Source organism: Pygocentrus nattereri, chromosome 17, assembly GCF_015220715.1.
Source record: "Pygocentrus nattereri isolate fPygNat1 chromosome 17, fPygNat1.pri, whole genome shotgun sequence".
Lineage (NCBI taxonomy): Eukaryota > Metazoa > Chordata > Actinopteri > Characiformes > Serrasalmidae > Pygocentrus > Pygocentrus nattereri.
In genome coordinates, this window is record NC_051227.1 from 17,418,658 (window position 1) to 17,446,157 (window position 27,500).

General features: G+C 40.6%; 1 protein-coding gene across 3 annotated transcripts in view; it reads right to left on the bottom strand.

Annotated features, from left to right (window-relative positions):
• Nucleotides 1-27,500, bottom strand: part of pxylp1 (2-phosphoxylose phosphatase 1) — a 65,619-nt gene that overhangs the window by 12,962 nt on the left and 25,157 nt on the right. For 2 of the 3 annotated variants that reach the window (XM_037546736.1, XM_037546737.1), the window contains exons 2-4: nucleotides 26,442-26,583; nucleotides 4,448-4,609; nucleotides 3,382-3,508 (exon numbers count right to left, since the gene is read on the bottom strand). In XM_037546736.1, coding sequence (XP_037402633.1) covers nucleotides 3,382-3,508; nucleotides 4,448-4,609; nucleotides 26,442-26,520 — 368 coding nt within the window. In that variant the 5' untranslated portion in view covers nucleotides 26,521-26,583. Of the gene's footprint in view, nucleotides 1-3,381; nucleotides 3,509-4,447; nucleotides 4,610-8,701; nucleotides 8,835-26,441; nucleotides 26,584-27,500 lie in introns of those variants that run through there. The other variant, XM_037546738.1, reaches the window with a different exon arrangement.

Sequence of the window (27,500 nt, forward strand, 5' to 3'; positions counted from 1 at the left end):
CTGCTGAACGTTTGGGAAAGGGGCTTTTGTATAGAAGCCTCTTGAAGACCACAGACTCTCAGAAACGGAAAGATGAGCTCTCTATTTGGAGTCACATTTTTCCTTCAGCTCATGAAAATGTAAAGATATAAGAGATATTCCAGAGAGAGAGAAAAAAGATGGAGAGATGAAATGTGTCAGAGGTAGAGGGATTAAGAGAGAAAGACAGGAAAAAGAAAGAAAAGAGAAAACTCTCTTTAAAGATGAGAGAGAATGACAGAGATAGACCCGGAGAAAGAAGCAGAGAGACAGAGAGGAAGAACGATCCTATCAATCATATCGACTAGCTATGAAGTGTGAGCGGCCCAGTTTTATGCACAGACTTTCATTAAACTCAAATTTAACTCACTAAAAACACGTCTATCAGTGATAAACTGGTCTACAGTCTTGTTCTATCCAATCATAATACATGTCATTTCAATATTATCTAACCCGCTGATAAACTAATGCTATAAAGAATGACCAATAAATTATTTATATTGGTATTAATATTGCTCTAAAGCCTCTGCTTTAAGAATCATGTTAAACTGGGGCCACATCAGCTCTCACAGTCACACAACACTGACTCTTAGCTCTGTGTTCTCTGTCTGAGCACATTTGCATGACAATTTGCACATGACTCACTAAGTGTAACGGAGAACAGAGCATCACAACACAGCGCTGTAATCCGAGACGGGGGAGAGGGGGCAGGAAAAGGAAAGTGAGCGCAGAAAAAAAAAGTCTCTTTAGTTTAATCTTTGATTAGTGAACTTAACCCAAGAGCTACACACAATATATCGCTGTTGTCAGAAGAAAACCTCGTGGTAACTTTACAGGAGAAGGAAAAATCATACTTTACTTTTAATGTAAGTGAATGGAACCAGACATTTTTTCCAATTCATTTTGGGCTGTTTCTTTAACTCACAAAGTAAACAGCAACAGTGATTTTCAAATGATGTCAAACCCTGAAAAATGACAAAAGTGGAGATACAAAGCTTTATCCCCACTGCAGCAATATGTTACGATAAAACAGCTCAGTAGAGCCGATACAGGAGCTGTTGCGCTGGTACGAGTGGATCAGAAACAGCAGTATAGTCTGTAACTGTAGAACTACAAAGTGCAGCTATACAGTAAGTGGAGCTGATAAAATGGACACTGAGCGCAGAAACAAGGAGGTAGAATTCTGGATTTTACACAGAAACTGAACTCAGTGTGTGTTTGTGTGTGTGGAACAGAGATAGTAAGTAATAACGAGTGCGCAGGTGTTGAGTGTTTGCCGTGAGCAGCAGGACATCCACATTCTTTGGCTCCAGTTCAGTTCATACCTTCCTTACTCCACAACTCGGATTACTGCTCTCAGTTACAGAAAGATCAAACATATTCCAGCTCGATCTGCAGTGCTGTGTGGTCAGTAGTTTAGCCAGCCGTGTTGTGTGGTCAGCACTTCAGTCAGTAATGCTGTGTTTAGTATTTAAACTGCAGCACTGTGTGGTCAGTAATTTATTTTAATGCTGTGTGATCAGCTGACTGATCTCCAATGCTGTGTGGCCAGTAATACAATAACTACTAGCTGCATATAATAACTAGCTGCATTTTGTCGACCAACCAGCTCTGTTTTCTTTTTTATATTTGTAACACATTTTAAAGCTGCAGTGTGTGAGATGTAGAAATGAAATGTACTACAGAGAGAGCACCTCTTGTGTTTTTATGTTGATACGGCAGCTTGTGTTGGCTGACCATTATTTTTAATGGTTTAATTTTTCAATATTTTTACCCAGTTTTCTCCCAATTTAGTTGTTTCCAATTGCCTCGCTAGTTAGGGCTCCCCCAATCACACAATGCTATCAACACTGGGAGGGTGAAGGGAACACAGGCGACCTGAGACCCGCAAAACCAGCCACCGCTTCTTTTCGACCTGACACTCAGGCAACGTCAGCTGAATGCGCTCGGAGGAGAGCCAACCGCCAGATCTGTTACGCCTGTACTGAGTAGCATACTGTTGGGTGATGGGGAGAAGGGGGGGCATCCTACCCACCCAGAGAGAGTGAGGCCAATTGTGCTCTTTAGGACCCCAGCTATGGACGGCTGTAGCATCGCCAGGGATCAAACTTGCGATCTCTTGGTGATAGAGCTAACACTTAGGACCGGTAGCTGCAGAAAACCTGAATGTAGCAACTGTACTGTATGTTCTACTACACACATGGAAAGGGAGGGGAGAGGGAGGGGGATTCAGTTGGCTCCAGTCTGCAACCTCACCACTAGATGCCCCTAAATCTAACACACTGCACATTTAAATGCATCAAATATCATCTGACATTATAAGAATGAATTTAGTTTGTGAAGAGTTCCACTTCCTACCATTATTCCACCCAACCTACATAAGTCAGCTGGGTTACGGCAATGTCCGCTGGCAAAAAACCAAACAAACAAAACAAAAACACAAATGGGGTATTCTATGCTGGTGCTTCACATCAGTGACACTTGGCAACCTTGTTCTCACTGTAAGTTCAACACAACTTACAGCTCATAGCCTTCGAAGTGCTTCATGGTCTTGCTCTACCATTTCGGACATTCTCTGTCCATTTTTCCTGCTCCTACACTGAGGTCCATCGTTTCTCGTATATTTATGGTCCCTTAATCTCTCATCTATGGGTGAACAATCATTTCATTGGAGTTCACACCTGCAGAGACATTTCGTTCGTTTATTTCTTCAAATCACAATTAAAAGGATTTATTTTACTTTATTTACAGCCCATTCACTGCCTCCCATCACTGATTAATACCAGGATGGTTGATACCCCTTTAGGAAGAGTCAGTAAACATACTGCAGCTGTTTTCCACCAGATGTTTATGACTGTGGTTGTTATTTGTGTACTCTGGTGTTATTAGTTGTTCTGTCATGTTATTTGTTCTAGTGAATGAATTCTCAAACTGAACAGAGAAAAAGTGCTATATAAATAATAATAATAACTGTTGTTATTACAGCTCAGCTGGTGGAAGACCCTCTAGAAGACCCTCTAGCTCTTTCAGAACATTGTTCTCTCATTGTACCTCTGTTCCTGTTTGTGCCTGTCACCAAGTTTTACAATCATGGGGAAAAAATAATCCTACCACTACTTATTCGTTAATATCAATCCAGGGACAAACACTGTAGAGCACAGTAGTGTAAAAGTTATGATGTCAGGCTCTGGACATTTAGATATCTTCTATGCACATGTATTAAGTAAATAAGAAATAAATACATAATTAAATACATATGTAGTAAATAAAGTCCTCTTTTAGTTTATTGTGTACTATCGACATTTTAAATCCCCCTTTGGTGATTTGGGTGATTGTAATACTCTATTTTAGCACGTTACATACCTGTTTGATGACAGAGTGCAGTCTATGGCCGGCCGCTTGGTCTGGGGGATAGAGTAGAGGGGATAACGGTCGCCATGGCGAATCATCACATGCACAGACAGCAGTTTGTAGTCAGCCAGGCTGTGTCCTACAACACAACACATGTTAATTTGTATGTATGTAAGTGTATGTACCCATTATTATATCACCGCTGTTGGAGGAAAACTCGTATCTCCAAAATGGGAAATTTACAGGAGAAGGGAAAAAAAAACCGCGCTTTACTTTTAATGTAAGGCGAAGGAGCCAGACTTTCTTCCAAGTCATTTTGGGTCATTTCTTTTAGTCCATTCATAAAAATTTACTCACAATGTAAGGACAACAGGCATTTTCAAATCATGTCAAAACTTGAAAAACATCAAAAATTGAGATGCAAGATTTTCTTCCAACAACAGTGATATCTTAGCATTCATACAGCTCTGTGCAAACGTAATTTATCAAAATTTCCTGTCCAAAAAAAAAAAAAAATTCAGGAGGACATATAAGAACATCACTTGCAAAAGGGAGGACAAAGTCAAAAGACAAAGTGAAAAAAAGAGCTTACAAAACCAAAGATCAAAAAAATTATTAAAAGCTACAGAGAAAATGAGACTCATAACAACTCAGTGCTGTGGGTCTGAAAGGATGTGTAACCATCAAGAAGCCAGCCAGCGAGTCAGTCAGACAGACAGCCAGCCAGACAGATAGACACTTTATCAATCCCAACGGGAGATTGTAGTGTTACAGTGGCAAGACATAATTCCATATATATTAGGTAGAAATAAAGACAGAAATAAAAACAGATGTGAATTAGGCGGAAAATAAAATAAAGTCAGAGTAAAGTATGAGAGAGTAGAAACAGAAGCATATTTATTTGCATATTTACATAGCATATAAGAGATGAGAGCAGGAAAAATAAATAAATAAATAAATAAATAAATAAAGAGGGGGGGGTCTCTGAAATTTGCGCTGTACTCTATGTGTCTCATATGTTCCCATCTGTGCTCAGTCCGGCTCAGTGGATGGATGTATGTGTTAGACTGTATCTCACCCTCCCATGTGTGCTCCGTTTGGTTGGGGAGGTTACAGTAGCGATACGCATCAGCGATGGGGTCCGGCTCAGGAGCTTCAGTGTGGACCACCGGGTTGACTCTCTTCCTGCTCTTACCACGGGGCACCTCCTCACCCACCGGACTGGTGGGCATCAGTTGCACTGAGAGAAAGAAAGAAAAAAAAGAAAGAAAGAAAGAAAGAAAGAAAAGAAAGAAAGAAAGAAAGAAAGAAAGAGAGAGAGAGAGAGAGAGAGAGAAAGAGAGAAAGAAAGAAAGAAAGAAAGAAAGAGAGAGAGAGAAAGAAAGAAAGAAAGAAAGAAAAAGAAAGAAAGAGAAAGAGAGAGAGAGAGAGAGAGAGAGAGAGAGAGAGAGAGAGAGAGTTTTATAAGCAGTTCTGCAGATAAACTGCGTAAGTACACAGCAGCCTCAAACAGAGCGAGGGTGTCACTGTGCTGAGTAAACACTGCAGCTCTGTGTGAAGAACATCTCTATCCTCTCTGCTATTTTCTCACCATACGCCTCGTAACATTGTCACACCTTCCTGCACTCTCAATTTCAATCACACACTCATCTCACATTTTCCTGTGTTTTTTCCTGTGATGTTCATGTTGACTGTTTGTGGTTTCATGAACCAAAAACACCCATCTTTCCTTTTCATTCTCATATTATCTCTCATAATAAAATAGGCAGGGTAATGTAAATGAGCTCTGTTCTGATTGGCTGCCCTGTGTTGTGCCTCATTCAAAAAGCAGTCTGGGTTGAAACACTCTTTATAACTTCAGCATGAATGGGAGGGGCTAAACTACTGTAGGCTGAATATATAAATGAACTGGTTTTCATGACATCCTAAAAACAATTCAAAACAGGCTATTTACATATACAGTATGTTTACATATACGCAGCACACATAATCTCCACAAAAAAGCACTGACCAATAAAATGCGACCCTCTAGTGCAGGCACACAAGTCTAAAGTCACCAGTTGCCTGTTGCTGAGCATCAGCTAGAGGGGTTAAAAGCCCCCCCAGCATTGGGCTGTGGAGCAGTGGAGCTGCATTCTCTGAACTGATGAAGCTCCATCCAATACCTTTGAGATGAGTTGGGGTGATCCAGAACTGACTAACACCAGTACCTGACCTCACTAATGCTCTTGTGGCTGAATGCAATCAAATCATCACAGCAAATGTTCCAACATCTAGTGTAAAGCCTTCCCAGAAGACTAGATGACTGCAGCAAAGGAGGACAAACTCCCTATTAACCCTTTTTGCAGGCATAACTTCAGAACGTTTTAATCTACAGACATGACACACATATCGGGCCAATCAGCAGACCCGGCCCTAACTAGCTAGACATAATTATGCTGTGTGGTCAGCATCGGTTAGTAATTCGGCTTGGAAAATCACAGCCTTCATTTTCCAACAAAGGGTTAAAACGGCAACGATTCTCACATCAGATCACTTAGTGATTTCACCCACCTGTGACCATCCATCAGGCAGAGATCCAGCTCCAAAATCACCCAAAACCCACTCGCTACTGTTATATCACATCTCTGCCTTTAGCCTTTATATTTTAAACAAAGGGTTAAAACAGTGACATGATTCACACACCAGAGCACTCAGAGGAACCTGCCATCACTAGCCAGAGTGAGAGAAACCATATGAGAGAAAACGTATGTTTTAAAACTCGCTAAAAAGAAAGAAAAAGCAAGGAAAGAAACCTTTTCCATGAAACGGGCCCTTTAACACAATCTCTGCATGCGTGCACACTCGGTCACTTTTTCCAGCCTCTCATAACCTCATAATGTAAACAGTGTGTGGCAGCACAAAGCTGCCGGGGTGCTGGGAATTTGGCATCGTCATGGCGATGTGGGACGGAGGCGGAGCATGGAGGGTCTCCATGGCGACGAAGGACTGGGAGAAGTTAAGGAACTGCACTGAACAAAGCGCTGAAAAAGCTGCACACTGAAGCAGCTCACTGCAACTGTTCAATCTGCCCAGTGATGACCTACAGCAGCAGAGGGAAAATAACTGCATCTGAATGCTGAGAAACACTAAGCTAGTCATTTTTTGGGAGCTTCATCATTAAAAATGCATCAAAATGATTGCGCTGTCCTGACATTGGTTAAAATCAGTACAAGCCTGACAGCTTAACTGTCTTACACTCTCTTTCCTACAAGAACCAGACAGATTTTAACTTTTATCAGTATTTTTAAATAAAAATATTTTATAATCTCCACAGAAAGCGTTGACCAATAAAATGGGACAGAGCATCCATGAGCCTAAGGTCACCATGGTCAATGCCAAGTGTGGACTAGAGGGGTACAGAGCGCCCCCAGCACTGTGGAACTGCATTCTCTGGAGTGATGGACCTCCATCCAGTACATTTGGATGAGCTGTAGTGATATAGATTATTACCTGACCTCACTAATGCTCTTGTGGCTGAATGACGTTGAATCCTCACAGCAAATGTTCCAATATCTAAAGTTCCAACATCTAAATGTAAAGCCTTCCCAGAAGAGTACAGGCTGTTACTGCAGCAAAGGAGGACAAACTCACTATTAATACCCTTCACTTCAGAACACACATTAGTGAGAAAGTATTATAAAGCGGACTTTCGGTTAACTGTATTACTCAAATTTCACAGACGTTATGTTGGGGCAGTGTATGTAGTGCTTTGTAAATGGAGACAGCTCTCACTCTGGAGTTTTATCTTTTACACTATTAATTTTACACTAAAAGGCTCAAAGCGAGAAGAACAGAATCTAACAAACTTCAGATCTTATGCATGCTTGAGGTACTAAGAAGCTCCACTGCTGTTCTTTAAGACATTCAGTAGGGTTAGATCTTGAGCTGGAATTTTGTACTACATAGGAAGTTATTTTGTGGAAAGGCACTTTTAGCCAGCACACATAAGGCACAACAAGGCAAATATATATCACAGTTATAGGATATAATACAGTATATACACTGTACCAAATTTTAAATATTAAATAAAACATTTATAATATAAAACAAGACTTTTTTGGTTAAAAAGCCAGATTTTTTTTGGCTCTGATGTCCATTTGTGGGCTTAGATGGCAAAGGCAGAAATAATTTTACATGATTTTCCATCCTCTCTTTACCCTTAGAATAAGGCAACCCAAGAGAAAGGCAGCTTCGCTACTAGTCCTTTAAGATGGATATATGTAAATGAGCTCTGTTCTGATTGGCTGCCCTGTATTGTACCTCATTCAAAATGCAGCCAGAACTAAAATACTCCTAACTTCGGTGTGAATGGGTGGAGCAGAGATGAACCTCTCTAGACTGCATAGACACCTACATGTGAATGTATTGGTAATTGTGACATCATAAAAACAATGACCTTTTGCTGCTTATTTCCCATATATGGACTGGACAGTGAACAGTAAGTTTCACTTCAGTGATCCACAACATGGACCTTTAAATCTACACTGTATGAGTAAAAATTCCTTAAAAAAATAAAATAAAAAGTATTACTTTTAATGACTTTAACACTGAAACACCCAATAATACAAATGGTAAAACATCCAGCCAATAGTGTTCTGTGGGCAGCGTCCTGTGACCAATGATGAAGGACTAGAGGATGACCAACACTAACTATACTGACACCCATAAGCTGCTGTCTCTGACTTTACATCTACAAGGTGGACCAACAAGTTAACAGATCGGACAGTGAGCGGACACAGTGTTTAAAAACTCCAGCAGCACTGCTGCGTCTTATCCACTTAGACCAGCACAACACACACTAACACACCACCACCACGTCAGTGTTACTGCAGTGCTGAGAATGATCCACCACCCAAAGAGTACCTGCTCTGTGAGGGTCCATGGGGGTCCTGACCACTGAAGAACAGGGTAAAAGGGGGTAACAAAGTATCAGAGAAACAGATGGACTACAGTCTGTAACTGTAGAACTATAAAAAAGTGCAGCTATACAGTAAGTGGAGCTGATAAAATGGACAATGAGTGTAGAAATAAGGAGGTGGTCATGATGTTATGTCTGATCGGTGGTCCTATGGCTTCTAGATTTGTTCATGTAAAGATCTGCATGCATCTCTCAAATAAACAAAAAAAATAAGTGAACCCACTCATCACATCAGTGGGAGTAAACAAAAATAAGTTAGATCCAAAAAGCCAGACTGAAAGAACCTGAAAAGCCAACCACAAAAGTAACCACACCAGCACGCAGACGTCAAATCCACAGAGACAAAACCGCTGAGACTCAGTCTGGACTCACCCGCAAAGAGAAGCAACAGAGAAAACTGCATCCTGGAGCCACGCTTCTGTCTGCATGTGTGGGTGAGCGTGAATGGGACTGTATCCCTGTAAATGTGTGCGTCCCCACTTCATACTGGAGCCTATTCAGAATCAGCTCCTTTCTCACTTGCTCCCACCTGGATACACTCACAAACACACACACTGGCCAATCCGGTCTCAAGGGCGAGAGACGGGAGCCAATGACGGGTCACCTCAGCGCAGAGGCCGAGCAGACAAAGAGCGCTTTGTAGCCTCACCATAGAGCCCAAGAGGATACGAAACACGTATGAAGAAAGAAAGAACAAGAGTGAAGGTGGAAAAGAGACGCAGACAGCGCTGCAAAAAGAACAACCTGGCAAAGAGTGTTAACAGTATGTCGCTGTAATCGGATCAAAACCCCATAATCCCCAAAATGGTAACTTTACAGGAGAAGGAAAAAATCTACTTTACTTTTAATGTAAGTCAATGGAACCAGAATTTTTACCAAGTCATTCTGGGACGTTTCTTTTGGTCCATTCTTTATGAAATTTACATACAATGTAAAGGACAACAGGCCTTTTCAAATTATGTCAAAAACTAAAAAAAAAAACAAAAATGGAGGTACGAGGTTTTGTTCCAACAGCAGTGAATATCACACTTCTCCTTTTAGGACCTTCCAAGATTCTTAACCTCTTATTCTTGTGCGTATAGTTTGGTTTGTCCACCTGAATTTATGTGACCAAATCGTAAGGCAAGTTATTCAGTAACTGCATGAAAAATGTAAATTTCGATATTTCAAATGAACAGAACGTGTGTTTTATGATCTACACATATTACTATATGCTTATAATTTACTTTTGAAAGAGAAAAATCTCAGATGCTCTTTGTGTTGTTATATAAAAGTCATTTTTACAGAGCAGATCACTGAAGAGACGCCGTCTGTTTATAGTTTATAGCCCAGATTTGGGGGAAAATGGCTCGACTTTCAGTAGAAAAACAGAGTTCAGCTTCTTTTATTAGAAGGGTTTAAAATGACATCATTATCTATTTGACTGGAAAGAAGAGTTACAGCCTCATACGACGCCCAGCTTCTGAATGTAGCTTATGAAATATGAAAGTTATGAAGAATATGACGACATGCGTTTTGGAACCACTGGTGGTCTCAAGGAGTTCAAGAGGCTACATTAGAAGAGCACATCATCTTGACAGAATAAAATGAACATTTCCAAGCTTAATAATCAAACATGATGATTAAGGAGAGCATCTTTAATAAAAAGGTATATACATATAACACTGGAAAGTACAAATAAGACAGCATAACTGCTGAAACTTTGTCTGAGTTGGAAAATACCAGAACTTTTCTAAGCAGCTGTCGCCTTCAAGTTGAACCCTTTCAACCTTAAGCCTCAAGGAGGCCAGTGTATAAGCAGGTGTGTGGTAGGCACCAAGGGAGGTGCTGGGTATGAAAGATGCAGCTCGCCCTTTTTAATGAGCAGATACAAAAAGTAAACTAGACCATTTGGGGAAAAATGGGTTGACTTTCAGTAGAAAAACAGAGTTCAGCTTCTTTTTTTATCTTCTTCTTCTTTCGGCTGCTCCCTTTAGGGGTCGCCACAGCAGATCATCTGCCTCCATCTTGCCCTATCCACTGCCTCTATTACACCAACCATCTCCATGTCCACCTTCACTACATGCATAAACCTTCTCTGAGGTCTACCTCTTCTCCTTCTACCCGGCAGCTCCATCTCCAACATTCTTTGACCAATATATCCACTATTCCTCCTCAACACATGTCCAAACCATCTCAATCAAACCAATCTTGTCCATCCTTGTCACTCCCAATGAAAATCTCAGCATCTTCATCTCCGCCAACTCCAACTCAGCCTCCTGTCTTTTAGACAGAGCCACAGTCTCCAAACCATACATTATAGCAGGACGCACTACTGTCTTGTAAACCTTCCCTTTCACTCTTGCTGCTATCCTTCTGTCACACATCAGCCCTGACACCCATCTCCACCCACTCCATCCTGTCTGCACCCTCTTCTTCACCTCTTTTCGACACTGTCCATTGCTCTGGATGGTTGACCCAAGATATTTTAAGTCTACTGACCTTCATTCCTCTCCTCTCCAGTGCAAACCTCCACCTCTCCAGATTCTCTTCCACCTGCTCTCTACTCTCACCACAGATTACAATGTCATCTGCAAACATCATGGTCCATGGAGCCTCTTGCCTGACCTCATCTGTCAACCTGTCCATCACCATTGCAAACAAGAAGGGGCTCACACCTGTCCCTGATGTAGCCCTACCTTCACCTTGAAACCATTTCTCACTCCAACTGCACACCTCACCACTGTCTCACTATCCTCATACATGTCCTGCACCACCCTAACATACTTTTCAGCTACACCTGACTTCCTCATACAGTACCACAGTTCCTCTCTTGGCACCCTATCATATGCCTTCTCTAGATCCACAAAGACACAATGTAGCTCCTTCTGACCTTCTCTGTTCTTCTCTACCAACACTCTCAACGCAAAAATTGCATCTGTGGTACTCTTTCTGGGCATGAAACCAAACTGCTGCTCACTGATCTGAACCTCTCGCCTTAGCCTTGCTTCAACAACTCTTTCCCATACCTTCATGGTGTGGCTCATCAACTTTATACCTCTGTAGTTACTGCAGCTCTGCACATCACCCTTGTTCTTAAAAATGGGGACCAGTACACTGCTTCTCCACTCATCAGGTGTCCTCTCACTCTCCAGGATTTTGTTAAACAACCTGGTTAAAAAGTCCACTACCTTCTCTCCTAAACATCTCCATACCTCCACAGGTATGTCATCGGGGCCAACTGCCTTTCCATTCTTCATCCTTTTTAAAGCTGCCCTCACTTCCACCTTACCAATTCTCTGCACTTCCTGATCCACTATCTCTCCCCCCGTTGTCCTCCTCTCTCTCTCTCTCGTTTTCCTCATTCATTAGTTCTTCAAAGTACTTCCATCTACTCAACACTCTCTGTTCACTCACTAGTACATTTCCCTCCCTATCCTTTATCAGCGTAACCTGCTGTACATCCTTTCCAGCTCTATCTCTCCGTTTAGCCCTTTAGTCAGCTTCTTTTATTATAAGGGTTTAAAATGACATCATCTATTTGACTGGAAAGGAGAGTTACAGCCTCACACGATGCCCAGCTTCTGAATGTAGCTTATAAAATATGAAAGTTATGAAGAACAATGATGTTTTGCGACATGCGTTTTGGAACCATTTTTCCCCAAATCTGGGCTCTAAACTATAAACAGACGCCGTCTCTTCAGTGATCTGCTCTGTAAAAATTATTTTTATAAAATAACACAAAGAGCGTCTGAGATTTTTGCACGTAATAAAAACGGAAGCCTTTTTCCTCCAACTAAACCCAGCGTCTGAAGTCTTCTTTGGAAACTTGAGTTAAGACTTATGACTTATAGAGTAATTAATAGTCGGACGGGAGCGACTGGTGAAACTTTACGCCGCAATATTCTTATCATTTTGAATAAATGGAACATCAAACATTCAGTACACAAAACAAACAGTAAATTTACTGTTTTTTTACAGTACATTTTTGTTGACTTATTATTTGAAGTTTAGAGTTTAAGATAAGTCGAAGTTTATTCATATAACACTTTGCTTGTACAACAGGCATTAACACAAAAGCAGTTGTAAGATGATCTACAGTTCTGGGCAAAAGCCAGAGACCACCCTCCACTGATTACAGTGATCAAATTTTGATGTGGACAACCTTTCAAGAAATTATTATAAGTAGATAATTACAGTATACTATTTATAATTTATTAACTTTGTTTAATAATGTTTGTAATGTTGCATATAAAATGTAATCATGTCACATGTTTCTAGAAATAATGTTATGGTAATAAAATTCAGTGCAATAAGTTCATTCCATACATGTAAAATGTCTAGAAACAGAATATTATCAACTTAGTCAAACTAACAGCAATCTCATGATGAGAAATATTAACTATAACATTAGTCACTATCCAATGAAAAACATGTACCTAAATTTTTTTGTGTGTGATTTTTACTTTTCTGCATCATTTGAGCTCAACAGCCACCTTTTACATTGTGTGAAACTGTAATGATGACTGGACCAACTGAACTGCTCCAAAACTGCCTGGAATAAAATCTCTTCCCATAGACTTACACTGAAAGGTGGGAGTGTTTTTGCTTTCTCTTTTGAAGTTACGGTGTTGGAGATACTTGCTTTTCTTTGGACAGCGACATTATATTGTCTACAATTAAGACGCTCTTTCTTGCTAGCTGAAGTAGAGACAGAGGTCAGCAGTGTGTCGTCAGCGTATCTGGACATTGTTGCTTGTGTTTTGTACACCAGCGTATTTGAGAGTTGAGGTTTGGCCCAGCACAACAGTAGAGCACTGTTAGAGCACCATTTAAAAGTGACCACTGTGAAATGAGCTCTGCCACAGGAAGGCCATTACTGGAGTTTCTGATGACCCAAAACGCCTAACAGAGGCTTAAATAGCTGGAGGTTGCTAGTCTAGCATTTAACCTAATAACAGCAATATCAGAGGGTGAGTGAGGGATGTTTAAAGCAAAGGTTCAAAAATCCACTCTAAACAATGTTCCTTTTATCCCAAACAGAGTCGACTGGCGAAAACACATTTGGTGTCTTTAGATTTACAGTGGAGCTACGAGACTAATGTTGCAATAAAAGTCTGCAAGCTGAAATCTTTGTGAGTGACATACAGTCATATACAAAATTTGAACAGGCTGGTCAAATTACATTATTTGCTGATGTTAAGTAAAAATCAGTTTCCGCTTCCACGACAGAGAAAACACTAATTGTAGTGCACAATTTCGATGTATTTGCTATATATTGTATTTATTATTGAGTACTGAAAACATACATACATACATACACATATATATATATATATATATATACACATATACATATATAAATATATATATATATATATATATATATATATATATATATATATATATAAAAAATGTGGCAAATTTTTGCATAGCCCATTTTATGTGTTACTATTTTTTGCAATATGTTAAATTCAGCACAGAAACAGTAACAGTGCAGTAAAAAGTGTATTTTCTGTAGAAAATCAACAAAACTTAATTTAACCAGACTTATGACTGTAGGGTTCTGTTACATTTGCTTCGCAGGCCAAACAAAAGAACAATTCCTTTAATATCAGCAGTTCTTTTTGATCTATTAGGGTCCCAGGCTTTTACATCATATGGCTTATTTAGTAATTACATGGAAAACAAATGTCATCTCCATCCATCCATCCATCCATTATCTTCCGCTTGTCCGGGGTTCGGGTCGCAGGGGCAGCATCCTAAGCAATGAAGCCCAGACCTCCCTTTCCCCAGCCACTTCCACCAGCTCTCCAAGGGGGATTCCGAGGCGCTCCCAGGCCAGCTGGGCGATATAGTCGCGCCAGCATGTCCTGGGTCTTCCCCGGGGTCTCCTCCCAGGTGGACTCGCCTGTGACACCTCCCGAGGGAGGCGTCCAGGAGGCATCCTAACCAGATGCCCGAACCACCTCAGCTGGCTCCTCTCGACGTGAAGAAGCAGCGGCTCTACTCCGAGTCCCTCCCGGATGACTGAACTTCTCACCCTATCTCTAAGGGAGAGTCCAGACACCCTGCGGAGGAAACTCATTTCGGCCGCTTGTATTCGCGATCTTATTCTTTCGGTCATTACCCAAAGCTCATGACCATAGGTGAGGGTGGGAACGTAGATCGACCGGTAAATCGAGAGCCTTGCCTTATGGCTCAGCTCTTTCTTTACCACAACAGACCGGTAAAGAGCCCGCATCACTGCTGACCCAGCACCAATCCGCCTGTCAATCTCCCGCTCCCTTGTACCATCACTCGTGAACAAGACCCCGAGATACTTGAACTCCTCCACTTGAGGCAAGAGCCTATCCCCGACCCAGAGAGGGCTCTCCACCCTTTTCCGCCTGAGAACCATGGTCTCGGATTTAGAGGTACTGATTCTCATCCCAGCCGCTTCACACTCGGCTGCAAACCGATTCAGCGAAAGCTGAAGTTCGCGGCCTGATGTCCCCAATAGGACCACATCATCTGCAAACAGCAGTGATGTGACCCTGAGGTCACCAAACCGGACACCCTGCAAATGTCATCTGATTGAGTTATTCTGAAATTACAGAAGTGGGAAAGGGAAGCCTGGCTGTGCCAGTGGGTCCTGGGTGTTTATTAAGGATACAGAGTTACTGATACTTCACTTTGGCGAAAGTTACCTGAAGCTAGCCATTTTGAATTTTGAACAGCCGAACAAATACAGGCCGTCTTCACTATTCCCTTCAAGTTAGAGCTGGGTGATAAAACGATAATTACCGTGATAACTTTCCTTGATAGGACTATAAGAAAGGTTAGATGAATTTTCAATACAATGCACCATTCTCACACTTCCATGTTCTAGCGACAGCCCTGGTGGCATTTTCTACTGCAAGGAAAGCAACACTACTCAGCTATCGCCAGGAAAGGGTGCACTTTGAGCTTTTCGACATGATTAGAGTAAAAAAAAAAAAAAAAAAAAAGTGTTGCCAAATATACTTTAGCAACTTAGAAATATGGAGTTATACATTCCCTGTTTGAGTGGAGCGACCTGCGATCTGGTCTCTTGTGACTAAGTATGATGAGATAAGTGGCATAACTATATTGTCCTACAGTGAATTCACCTCTTTCTGTACATCCTACAAAGATTTAGCAGCATTAAATCACGTCTGCTCCTCTCAACTAAAGGACTGTTACAGCGCTCAGAAAGTCATATTTAAGTATTACTGCATTCCTAAGCAATGAAAGTGAAAGAAAGAAGTAAGTTCATGCAGTTACAGCCCTGACTTAAATGAAAGTAAACTGAGGAAGATGCGAGGCATTGGAAAGTGAGAGAGCGCCATCTTTCCAGGCTAGCTGTTTTTAGCAGCTGGCTAACTTGTAGCAGCACTGCGTCACTCGCACAACTCAGCGAATTGATGATAGTGTAGATCAAACAAGACAGAAAGCACCGCTTTCAGTTTAAACGTACCTAAAAGGATGACTCGGTTTGTCTGGTGTTGATATATTGCAGTTCACCCCTTAAACTACTTTGAGAGAAATCACCTCGTTTACTAGCTGGCATTTGAATACTGTGATATGATCTGATATGGACGTTGCAGTTTAGTCATGGATTGTCAGCCAAGGGGATCGAACCAGCAACCTTCCGGTCACAGGGCAGGTTCCCTAACCTCCAGCCCACGACTGCCCCTGCTAGCTTAATGCAGCTGCCGATCTCAGGCGATGTTTTGGAGAAATGCATTACTTTCGGATTACTTTCCACAAACATGAAATAAACAAAGTAATACATTACAGCATCAAAGACATGATAAATGGATGTTTTTCATATATCTGCATTTTGCTGTTGTTGGAACAAAACCTCGTATCTCCAAATTGGTAACTTTACAGGAGAAGGAAAAAAAATACTTTACTCTTAATGTAAGTGAATGGAACCAGAATTTTTTATAAGTAATTTTGGGTAATTTCTTTTAGTCCATTCATCATGAAAATTACACACAATGTAAAGAGCAACAGGCATTTTGAAATTTGAGAAAAATCGAAAACCGAAAAATGACAAAAATGGAGATATGAGGTTTTTTCCGACAACAGCAAAATGCAGATATATGAAAAACATCCATTTATCATGTCTTTGATGCTGTAATGTATTACTTTGTTTATGTTGATTTGCATTTCAAACATGCTCACAATATTGTACATTCACTTTCCTATATTTGATTTAATGCTACATAATATCTAACCATGCACATCTGAAGCTTTTAATAGACATTCAAAGACCATGTTTTACTTTGCATGATGCAGTTTTACAATGAAATACTTCAATAAGCTAAAGCCTATGTGTATTAAAGGAGGAGCCCATTAGAATTTTGCCTCGCTGCTTGTTAAACAAAGCAGTGTTCTTAACTATAGGGTGTGTTTCATGGTTTCAGACCTTTTACTTCATGGGCACTCATTCTATGACTGCAAACATCCACGCCTCTGTGTGAAGTTTGTGGGGAAATCCACATTTTGAACTACACAAACGATCTGACACAAACGACTTTACTTCTCATCTCACAGCGGCCAAAACCCATAGGGCATCATTTTTAAAAAATTTTTGGACTGGGGAAAGAAACTGGAGAACCCAGAGGAAACCCTCACTGACACGGGGAGAACATACAAACTCCACATAGAAAGGACCCCGGTCATCCGGCCGGGGAATCGAATCCAGGCCATCCTTGCTGTGAGGCCCATCAACAGAAAAGTTAGGCTTAAATATACTGCAGAAAATCCACCAGTAGTGCCACCTGAAAGAAGTTAAAAACTCCTGATTTCCTGACATCAAGGCTAAACTACAGATCACTTTTCTAATTCTTTTTAATGAAATAAGCAGTTGGTCAGCGCTCCAGAATGATGCCCAAGATATACTCAGAAATGTTTATCATTACCCAATTTAACACAGTAATGTCAACACACACTACAGGGACAAAAGCAGTTGACCACCTTAGTCACTGAATTTGAGCGTGGTACTGTAATAGGATGCCACCACTGCAACAAGCAAATTTGCGAAATTTCTTCCCTCCTAGATGTTTCACATTCAACTGTGAGTGGTCTGGAAAAGTGGAAGTGAGTAGGAACCACAGCAACTCAGCCACGAAGGGTCAAGTTACGTAAAGTTACAGAGCGAGTCGCTGAGTGCCGATAGGCATCGAACATAATAGTCACCAAACGCGCTGCTGACTCAGTAACTCAGTTCAAACCTCCTCTGGCATCAACATCAACACAAAAAATGCAATAGGAGCTTCATAGCAATATTTTATATGGCTGAGCAGCTGCCTGCAAGCCTTATATCACCAAACACAGTGTCAAGCATTGGATGGAGTGAAGTAAAGTGTTGCCACTGGACTCTGGAGCAGTGGAAACAAATTCTGTGGAGTGACTAATTACATTTCTCTATTTGTCAGTCTGATGGATAAGTCTGGGTTTGATGAATGTCAGGGGAACGTTACCTGCCTGACTGCATTGTGCCAACTGTAAAGTTTGGTGGAGGGGGGATAATGTGTTGGGGCTGTTTTTCAGGGGTTGGCCTAGGACCCTCAATTCCAGTGAAGGGAAATCCCAACTTTGTGTGAACAGTTTGGGGACGACCCTTCTCTCTTCCAGCATGACTGAGCCTCAGTGCACAAAGCAAGGTCCACAAAGGTCTGGCTGGATGAGTTTGGTGTGGAAGAGCTTGACTGGCCCTCACAAAGTCCTGACCTCAACCCCATCCAACACCTTTGAGATGAACTAGCATGGAGATTTTGAGCCAGGCCCTCTCGCCCAACATCAGTGTTTGACCTCACAAATGCTCTTCTGGATGAATGGGCAGAAATTCCCACAGACACAAAACTTGTAGAAAGCTTCCCAGGAGAGTGGAAGCTATAGACCAACTCCATATTAATGCCTATGGCTTCAGAATGGGATGTATAAAAGCTCCTGTTTTCCCCACAGTGTATCCTCATATTGCATAGTCCTACTATAAACGCTGCTGCCCACTTACACTGTCTTTGTTATCTTCCACAGCCACTTTCCCTTTCCGAGCCTAAAGCTAACGACTTCCTCTCACTGATATATTACATTTATTACATTTATGGCATTTGGCTGACGCCCTTATCCAGAGCGACTTACAATTTGATCATTTTTACACAGGTAGGCCAAGGTGGTGTTAGGAGTCTTGCCCAAGGACCCTTATTGGTATAGCGTAGGGTGCTTGCCCTGGTGGGGGATTGAACCCCAGTGTAGAAGTCAAAGGTGTTAACCACTACACTAACCAACCACACTATAAATGAGCTATATGGCTCAGTGCTGCAGCAGCTCAAGACCAACAAGCAGGAAACATCCTCAGGACTGAAGATGGGACAATCGAGCCCCTCATTACTGAACCTGAGGACACAGATGAACTTACAGCCCGTCTTTCTCTCTCTCATCTCAGCTTTCTCACAGTGTAAGGCTAGGAGAGGAGGGGGAGGAGGAAGATAGATAGATAGAGAGAGAGAGAGAGAGAGAGAGAGAGAGAGAGAGAGAGAGAGAGAGAGAGAGAGAGAGAGAGAGAGAGAGAGCGAGCGCAAGATGGCGCTCTGTCCTACATTCAGCTTGCTTTCAACTCCTGTTAGTAAAGGATGAATAAATAATGACCTCACTAGGGGTTGAGGGAGTGAGAGGGAGAGAGGGGGAGAGAGGGAGAGAGGGAGAGAGAGAGAGAGAGAGAGAGAGAGAGAGAGAGAGAGAGAGAGAGAGAGAGAGAGAGAGAGAGAGAGAGAGAGAGAGAGATTTTAAGATGGGGTTCTGTCCTACATTCAGCTTGCTTTTAACTCCTGTTAGTAAAGGATAAATAAATAATGACCTCACTAGGGGGTCAGTAAAATGCACTGAGAGACAGAGAGAGCAAAAGAGTGAAAGAAAGAAAGAACAGAGGCAGACATTCAGAGGAAGACAGAGAAACCGAGAGATAAACAAAAAGGACACATACAAAGAGCTAGAAAGATAAAAAGGTAAAGAAAGAAGAGATGAGCGAGAGAGATATATACAAAGAAAGAAAAGAGAGATACAAAGAGAGAAGGAGAAACTGACAAAAAAAGAGAGAGAGAGAGAGACTTGTAAATCAAAGATTTTTGCATTAAAGTGCTGTGTTATATTAAATATATATTAAATCTCCAAAATAATAACTTTACAGGAGAAGGAAAAAACATATTTTACTCTTAATGTAAGTCAATGGAACCAGACATTTTTCCAAGTAATTCTGGGTCGTTTCTTTTGGTCCATTCTTTATTAAATTTACCCACAATATAAAGGGCAACAGGCATTTTCAAATTATATCAAAAACTGGAAAATGACAAAAATGGAGATACAAGGTTTTGTTCTGACAGCATCGATATGTTCATTGTTATATGACAAAACGTTCATGAAATGTCCACAATATACAGTAATGGCCAGTTCATGGCTGCTTGACGACATTACCACACTCTAAAGGAAGCACATTTCTTGGCAGAATACTTGTTTACTTCCATTATTATTAATAACAACTTAAAATTATTTTCAGAAAAATTGCGCATTCTGTCATATTTTATGTTGAGAGCTGTTGCAGAAAAGCAATAATAAGCCACTTGAGACCTTGTGTTACTGCAGTTTTATCACAGGGATGGAGGTTTTACTCCATCATAAGAGCACCTGCCACCATGATAACTTCACTGTAATGCACAGCCTCTCCTGGTTTACTGTTTAATACACACTTATAATGCACACAAAAGATGAAGGTGCCAAAAAAGAGATCTTTGGAACAACGCCTCAGGAGAACCACTACAGATTGCATAAAGAACTTGGAATGGAAAGAACGGGAAGTAAAGAACTGCTTTTGTTATATTTAAAGTTAAGTGACCTTTATTAGTCCCACAACGGGGAAATTTCACCTCTGCATTTAACCCATCCATGAAGTGAAACACCACATACACACTAGTGAGCGTGCACGCACACACACACACACACACACACACTCTAGGGAGCAGTGAGCACACTTGCCCGGAGCGGTGGGCAGACCTATCCAAGGCGCCGGGGGAGCGGTTGTGAGTTAGGTGTCTTGCTCAAGGACACCTCAGTCATGTACTGTCGGCGCTGGGGATTGAACCAGCGACCTTCTGGTCAATGTGTTTGTCTTCATGTTTCAATGAGATGTGAGTGTAAAAAAAACCTTTAAACAGTTTAAAGAACATCTACACAACGTAATGGTTGTATACTAATTAAAGGTTTTTCTGGGAAACGTTGAAGCCAAGAACCATGACGGAACCTTTACTTACATATCACGTAAAACCAAATGTCCTGTTTTTCTGGAACAGAGGGGTTTGATGTTTTATATACACTGTTAAAGCTTCTCAGTGCTGCCACTCACTCCTCAGTCCTTACAGTCCACATGTGAGAATTAAGCTCATTTTGAGTACACGGTTTTCGTGATGTCATGAAGAACCAACATATTTACATATATTTACCTATTTAACCTACAGCAGTTTAGCCCTGCCCCCTTCACACTGATGTTATAAGAAGTGTTTCAGTCCAAAATTCTTCTTGAATGAGGCACAATAGAGGGCAGCCAATCAGAACAGAGCTCATTTACACACATAAATCGGTTTTTGGTATGCAAAACGACTCAAATGTCACAAGGGGACCTCTGGTAGGGGGAATCAAATGGAAGAAAGCTGCTGGATATTAGCTGTTTAAGAGCACACAGGCTAAGTAGCTAAACAAGGTTAGGTTTTAATGCATTTCAATATTTTATTCATCTTTTATTGCCTTCATACAGCACCAGCAGAGGATAGAGAGTGTTCATGGGTCACCAAGTTCACCAGCTAGCACGTGTACACACCCACCCACCCACGTATTACTCCACTGCCCATCAGATTGCCTTAACAACATCAACATTAACGAGAACAGCAGCAGCCTGAGCTACAGTACTGTCTGACCTTCATGTTTACTAAACTTCTCTTTTCTAAATACAGACAGTAGACAGTGCAACAGTGTCATAGTCAAGACTACTAGATGCAACTCCAGACCAGAGTCAAGACCAAAACCAGATTAAGATATAGATATTTTTATACATGCACATATATACATAAACATATATACGTGATACCCACCTTTTTCCAGCAGCTAAGCTGGATCACACTTTTGCACAGTGGCAGAGATTGGGTATTGCCAAAAGTGTAAAAAGTGTAATGACACAATGCTATTTTTTTAAAACAAAAAAAAAATAAAACACACCATTAGAGGAACAACCAACACATTTTTCACAATTTGGAGTCCCCTAATAAAGTAGCTTGAAAATATTACAACTCTCGCTGCTGTTAGGCTCATGTTAGGCTCATCCAAGCCCATTCCACTGCAAAGTCTTACAAGTTCTAAACATATATTTCATAGACTTTATAACTTATTCCTCTTTTTGTTTGTTTGTTTTTTATTTATTTACTTAATTTTTATTGTGTATGTGTACCTAATAGGCAGCAAGGGTAGGGTGGGGAGGCACTGTTGTGTGGGGAAATGATGGGGTGGGGGTGGGCTTATAGAAAAAAAGAAGAAACTCGATATGACTGCACTGCGCCATTTTTTTTTTGTCTTGCAGAATAAAAATATTATGGGAAAAAAAGATTTTTCACTCACTCACACACACACACACACACACACGTTATCTTACAGTGCGAGATTTGATTAACTGGAACCAGTGGTAAGGCTATTATCTGAAGTAAAATGAACAGAAAACTAAACTACATGCATTTTTATGATTAAACAAAAATAAAGCAACAACAGAATTCATAACTTCCATAACATTAACCTGCCCTCAGATGATGCCTGAACTTCAGCAACCAAATCAACAACCGAATAAAACAAACAAGTAAGACTCGGTTAAGCCATTCTGATGAGATCAATTAGATCCAGGTTTTATCTAAACACATACAGCATTGGTGTACAACATGTGTGCCAGTGGGCGGCGGTGGTACTGCGGTCTTTAAATGCACATTTGGTACAATAAAGACATTTAACCCAACCGTAATTTTAAATAGGCAAAAATAAAACATCCAACCAAAATATTCATATCTAGCTCATGGATTGTTCTAGCAGAGCGCACTGTAAAAAGTGGCTCGCCAAGTCTACTTAAAAAAGGATTTCATGTTGTAACAAACAACTGAACAAGTTTCATTCAACTTAAAAAGTGTTTTTCATGCAATGATTTTTGCCAATCTGATTGAATACATTCCGATTACAGATTCGGCCTCTATTCAACAATATATGCTCACTATAAGTAATCTGATCAAAAATGACGCCATTTAAAATGTCAGACTCAGAAAATGTATCTCACATCTCCTTATTAAAGCTGGATGTCCATCCCACCACTGTCTTTTAAAGATCAGAACTTCATCTCCTCCTAATAACCTTTTGCCAGAGCCGGTTTATGAGTTCTCTGCTTTTTCCTCACACGTTCAAATCGGATATTATTCCTCTATTTAATGGATTATTTACAGGATTACCCACCTCGTTCAATCAGGTAGAAACTGTATTCCAAATGGCCTCAGTAGGACTAGTCTATTCTGAATGAGGTGTACACATGGACGTATTCAATTCCAATTGAGCTATTAGTCGGATTATGAACAAATTATTAGGCTGCATGTAAACGTGGCTATAGATTGAAAGAGTCATTCGTTCAAAGTATTTATTTTGGTTGAATAAAATTAGTTCATTTACTTGATACAACATGAAGTTAATTTTTTCGGTAGATCTGACGAGCCACTTTTTACGGCTTGCTCATTAGTTCTGTTTATATTTGCCGCATAACCAAAATGAAGAAAACGCCGCAGTGAATACGTAGCACTGGGCTTCGCATAAGTGACAACTGCAGGTCTGTGCTGGTTGTTCAAGGATCTTTTCAAACCCAGCAGTTTACACCTTCATTTACAGGCTTAATATAACAAACTGATATCTAAACTTGTCCAACTGTCTGAACTCCATTTTCAGCTTTCCTCTCTTCAGCCTCTCACTCGGTCTTCAACACTCGGTAGCTGCCAAATCAGCTCCCTCATTAGGAGCATCAGAAAAAGATGATCTGCGAAAGCTTCTGAGGTTGTTCGCATGGGCTACAAGCTGAAAAAGTCTGTGAACCCCTGATGCAGAGAAAGGACTGTTCTATTTGGTTTATTATGATTTTGTTGATATTCAGTAATAATTTAGCAAATTAGTGTCCTCAGATGGGGACATCGCACTCAGCTGGTCCCGACAATAACTTTCAAATCGACCTCGCCCGAGACCGAGACAATGCCGAGTCCAAATGAAGTAAAGACTGAGACGAGATCAAGACTCCTCGTTTACGATCTCAGGACCAAACTCGAGCACCACAACATTACAATATTCAGCCACAGCTGCTGCAGCAGTAAAGCAACAAAAGACCAAACACACACTGTCGCAGTCTGAAGGTCATAATCGGAATCTATGAATCTGAAGTATGAACTCCATTTTTTTCTTTAGCAAAATGAAATTCTCAAGCTATTTACAAACATAAAAACAGAAAAAAAGCTTGGTGTATTGCTTTTATTGCCCAAGTTCTTCCAGTCATATTTATATCCTTAGTGTTTACTGTATAAATAATACTAAACCGATTTGTGCTGAAATCTGAAAATCTCTACACAGTCCATAATTGGCTGCTGTGGGTTATGGTATGTGTGAGGAGGCAGGTTTATATGGCTAATAACACCCAGAATCATAAACTCTCTGAAAAGTCTGTGTGTACAGAGCCTCCACAGGCCTGGACACGTTTCTAAATAAAATGGCTGAAAGACGAATCCAATGTCAACCACTTACAGGAGGATATAAATATGTTTAGGTATTTTCATTCAAAATACGTTTGATTTGGATTTTGTATGTATATACATCACTTTATCAAAGTACAGTAAAGAGCAATAGCAGTAAAAATAAATAAGTAAATAAATAATATATTAATAAATATATAACTTCTAAATTATATAATAATAATAATAAATTATATATATATATATATATATATATATATATATATATATATATATATATATATATATATATATATATATATATATACACACACACACACACACACACACTTTTTTTTAACAACCATAAAATATAACGTAGTGTAAACACTGTAAACGATATGTTTAGTTGTGTAATATGCACAGTGTACATATAACACAATGAAAGTGGGTGTCAGCGCACACACACACACACCCACACCCCCACACACCCACACACACAACTGCTGAAAACCTTCTCTGTGCTGAAAATCTCCATCTTTTTTAGATTTTGACATCATTTGAAAATATCAGTCAACCTTCACATTGTGGGTAAATTTCATGATAAATGGACCAAAAGAAACAACCCAAAATTACTTGGAAATAATTCTGGTTCCATTGACTTACATTAAAAGTACAGCATGATATTTCCTTCGCCTGTAAAGTTTTCATTTTGGAGATTTTTCTTCCCACATCAGCGATATGTATTTATATACTCACCCATTTTATACAACAGTTAGTTCTGGCCACGCAAGCTGATTGGTTGAGAAGCGTTCTAACTGTGCTGTTATTTCACCATAACCATGTTTTTTTTCACAAACTCAGGCACTGTTGCTAAGCAACAACTTAGACAGCTGTAGGAGACACTCAAGACGTTCTTCTTACTTTGTGCACAAACAGAAAACGGACACATAATATTATATTTGACTGACAGCCGATTTGGTCGGACTCTGAAGATGAGACGACACTAAATTCCCAAAATGTCATCACCAGCTTTTCAGTCAGCAGCTGTGATAGAAGAACAGCTAAACAGCCTGGAATCAGCCAGAAATGAACCCAATAGTGTTCGCCAAAACTAATTGGGCTGCAAGAAGTTTTGGACTGGCTGGAACAAAACAACATTAATACCGATCCAGCAAAAATTGACAACACTGAGCTGAACTTGATATTGCAGCAATTGTAATGGCTCAGTCTGTACTGAGGCTTACATCAGACCATGCAGAGAGTGGGTGGAGCTCGTTACTCTGACGTAGCAACAAGCTGCTTGTTAAGGAACTATAATTTGGCAGTAGGAACTGCGAACATTAAAACATATTAAACGCCGCATTCACAGCCCAGTTTATGTTGCATAAAAGCAATAGAACACTCGAGGAGTGTGTTATCACCAATAACATCACAGCTGTGACTCAGACATTGGTCTTGGTCTTGTGCCTGAGACCAAAATCACAGCCATCATATTATTTCGCAAATAACACACTCCATTCTCCTCTTCTATTGCTTAATTAACCCTGTCCCCAACACAGAATAACACAAGTAACCTTGTGTAACCACAAATAACCAGAGCCAATTCCAGTCAGTAGCGAACAACTGGACCTGCCAGCTATGCAGGCCACATGCAAAGGCTCACGGTACGCACACAACCTCCAACAAAGAAACTTACTGTGTTGTTCAGTGTTGGTTGTTGTTAGATTAAGTATGTGTGTTTATGGTGTTGTTCCGTTTCAGGCAGAGGGGTTATTGTGTGGGCACTTATGGGATTTGGTCACCATCAGGGCGAAGTGTGTGGCTAGTGGTGACCAAACCTGTGGTTTCAGAATTCTTCTGCATGTGCCTTTCTGCTGGTGTGTTCAGTAAAAAGCACTTCTCACAGCAGATCATGGCGACTCCTGTGTCTATACTCAATGCACTCATGCTTCATCCTGTACAGTATGGCAGCAGTATGGCTGAGTTGTCTATAATCCCGTCTACCAGTTCACAGCAGAAACAGTGCAGCTGAAGTGTGATCCACTTTAAACCCTCACGGAGCTGCTAAGAGCAGCACACAATACAATTACTGTTATATATAGACGTAAAAGTCTCAGAGGGAAATGCCTTTGTTTGACCACTGACTATAGTCTAATAGGCATGTTATTCCCAGTGGACATGCATAACAAACAAATTCATATACAATCACTCGTGTATACACACAGACCAACCCAGAGGAATTCCCCCCCAGTCTAAACACATTTAGTCACAGGGTTTGGAAGAAAGGCAGGAATCGGTGCACAACCTAAGATTGAACACGTATGCAAACGCATGCAGACACTTACAGTACTGTAGGCTGAAGCTTAGCACAGCTAGCACTAGCCCCACCGCCAGCAGCAGGATGAAGCGGTTCCGAGCCAGCATCGTCACGTGATTGGTCCATTCACCTCTCCATCAGCCATACATACCCTGCCCCCTTTCTGCCACCTGAAGGCAAAGAAGAAAGACATAGCATCAGTCAGATCAACACTTGGGGTGCTACCATCGATTATATGAGCAGAGACAGATTACTGTGACTCTGAAATGTGATTAGAGGTTTACAAAAACAAGCCAAAGAATTTAATTAAACAAAAAAAAGCCACGCAGAGCCTTTCAAAGGCTCCAAAATACAAGTGAATTACAAAGCCTTCAAAAAGACAAATATATAAACAAATACCACATGAGAAAAAGCGTATAATGGGCATGTGTAACAGGCTCTGTTTCGTACTATAAGAGAGAGCATTAGGAGAATTTAAAACATAACCCCCCCCCATTATGTACCCCCGAGCACTCGACACTTCAGTCCAGTATTTGAAACTCCAGTCCTGCTGCAGTGTTACTTCATGCACATACATAGCAGTTAGTGAATTTGACACTGATGGACCACCACACAAGAAAACACCATCATTTTAGTGCTTAATTATAAGGTTAAGCCATGAGGTTTTCAAAGCGAGTTGATTTTGGCTGACTTAACACATTGAAACCTATACATCTAGTCTAATGTGCTATTTTTAGTTAACACTGAAAACACAAAGTTGCACCATTTCTTTTAAACAATGAAAGACACTGGTTTAAATATTTCATTTGCACTTCTGTCCCTGCACATCTGATAGATAGAGAGATAGATAAGAGAGCAAGAGTGATAAGAGAGAGACAGAGAGATAAGAGACAAAAGAGAGAGAGATAAGAGCGAGATAGAGATAAGAGTGAGAGACAGAGAGATGAGAGAGACAAAAAAGAGAGAGATTAGAGAGAGATAGAGATAAGAGACAAAAGAGAGAGATAAGAGCGAGATAGAGATAAGAGACAAAAGAGAGAGATAAGAGCGAGATAGAGATAAGAGTGAGAGACAGAGAGATGAGAGA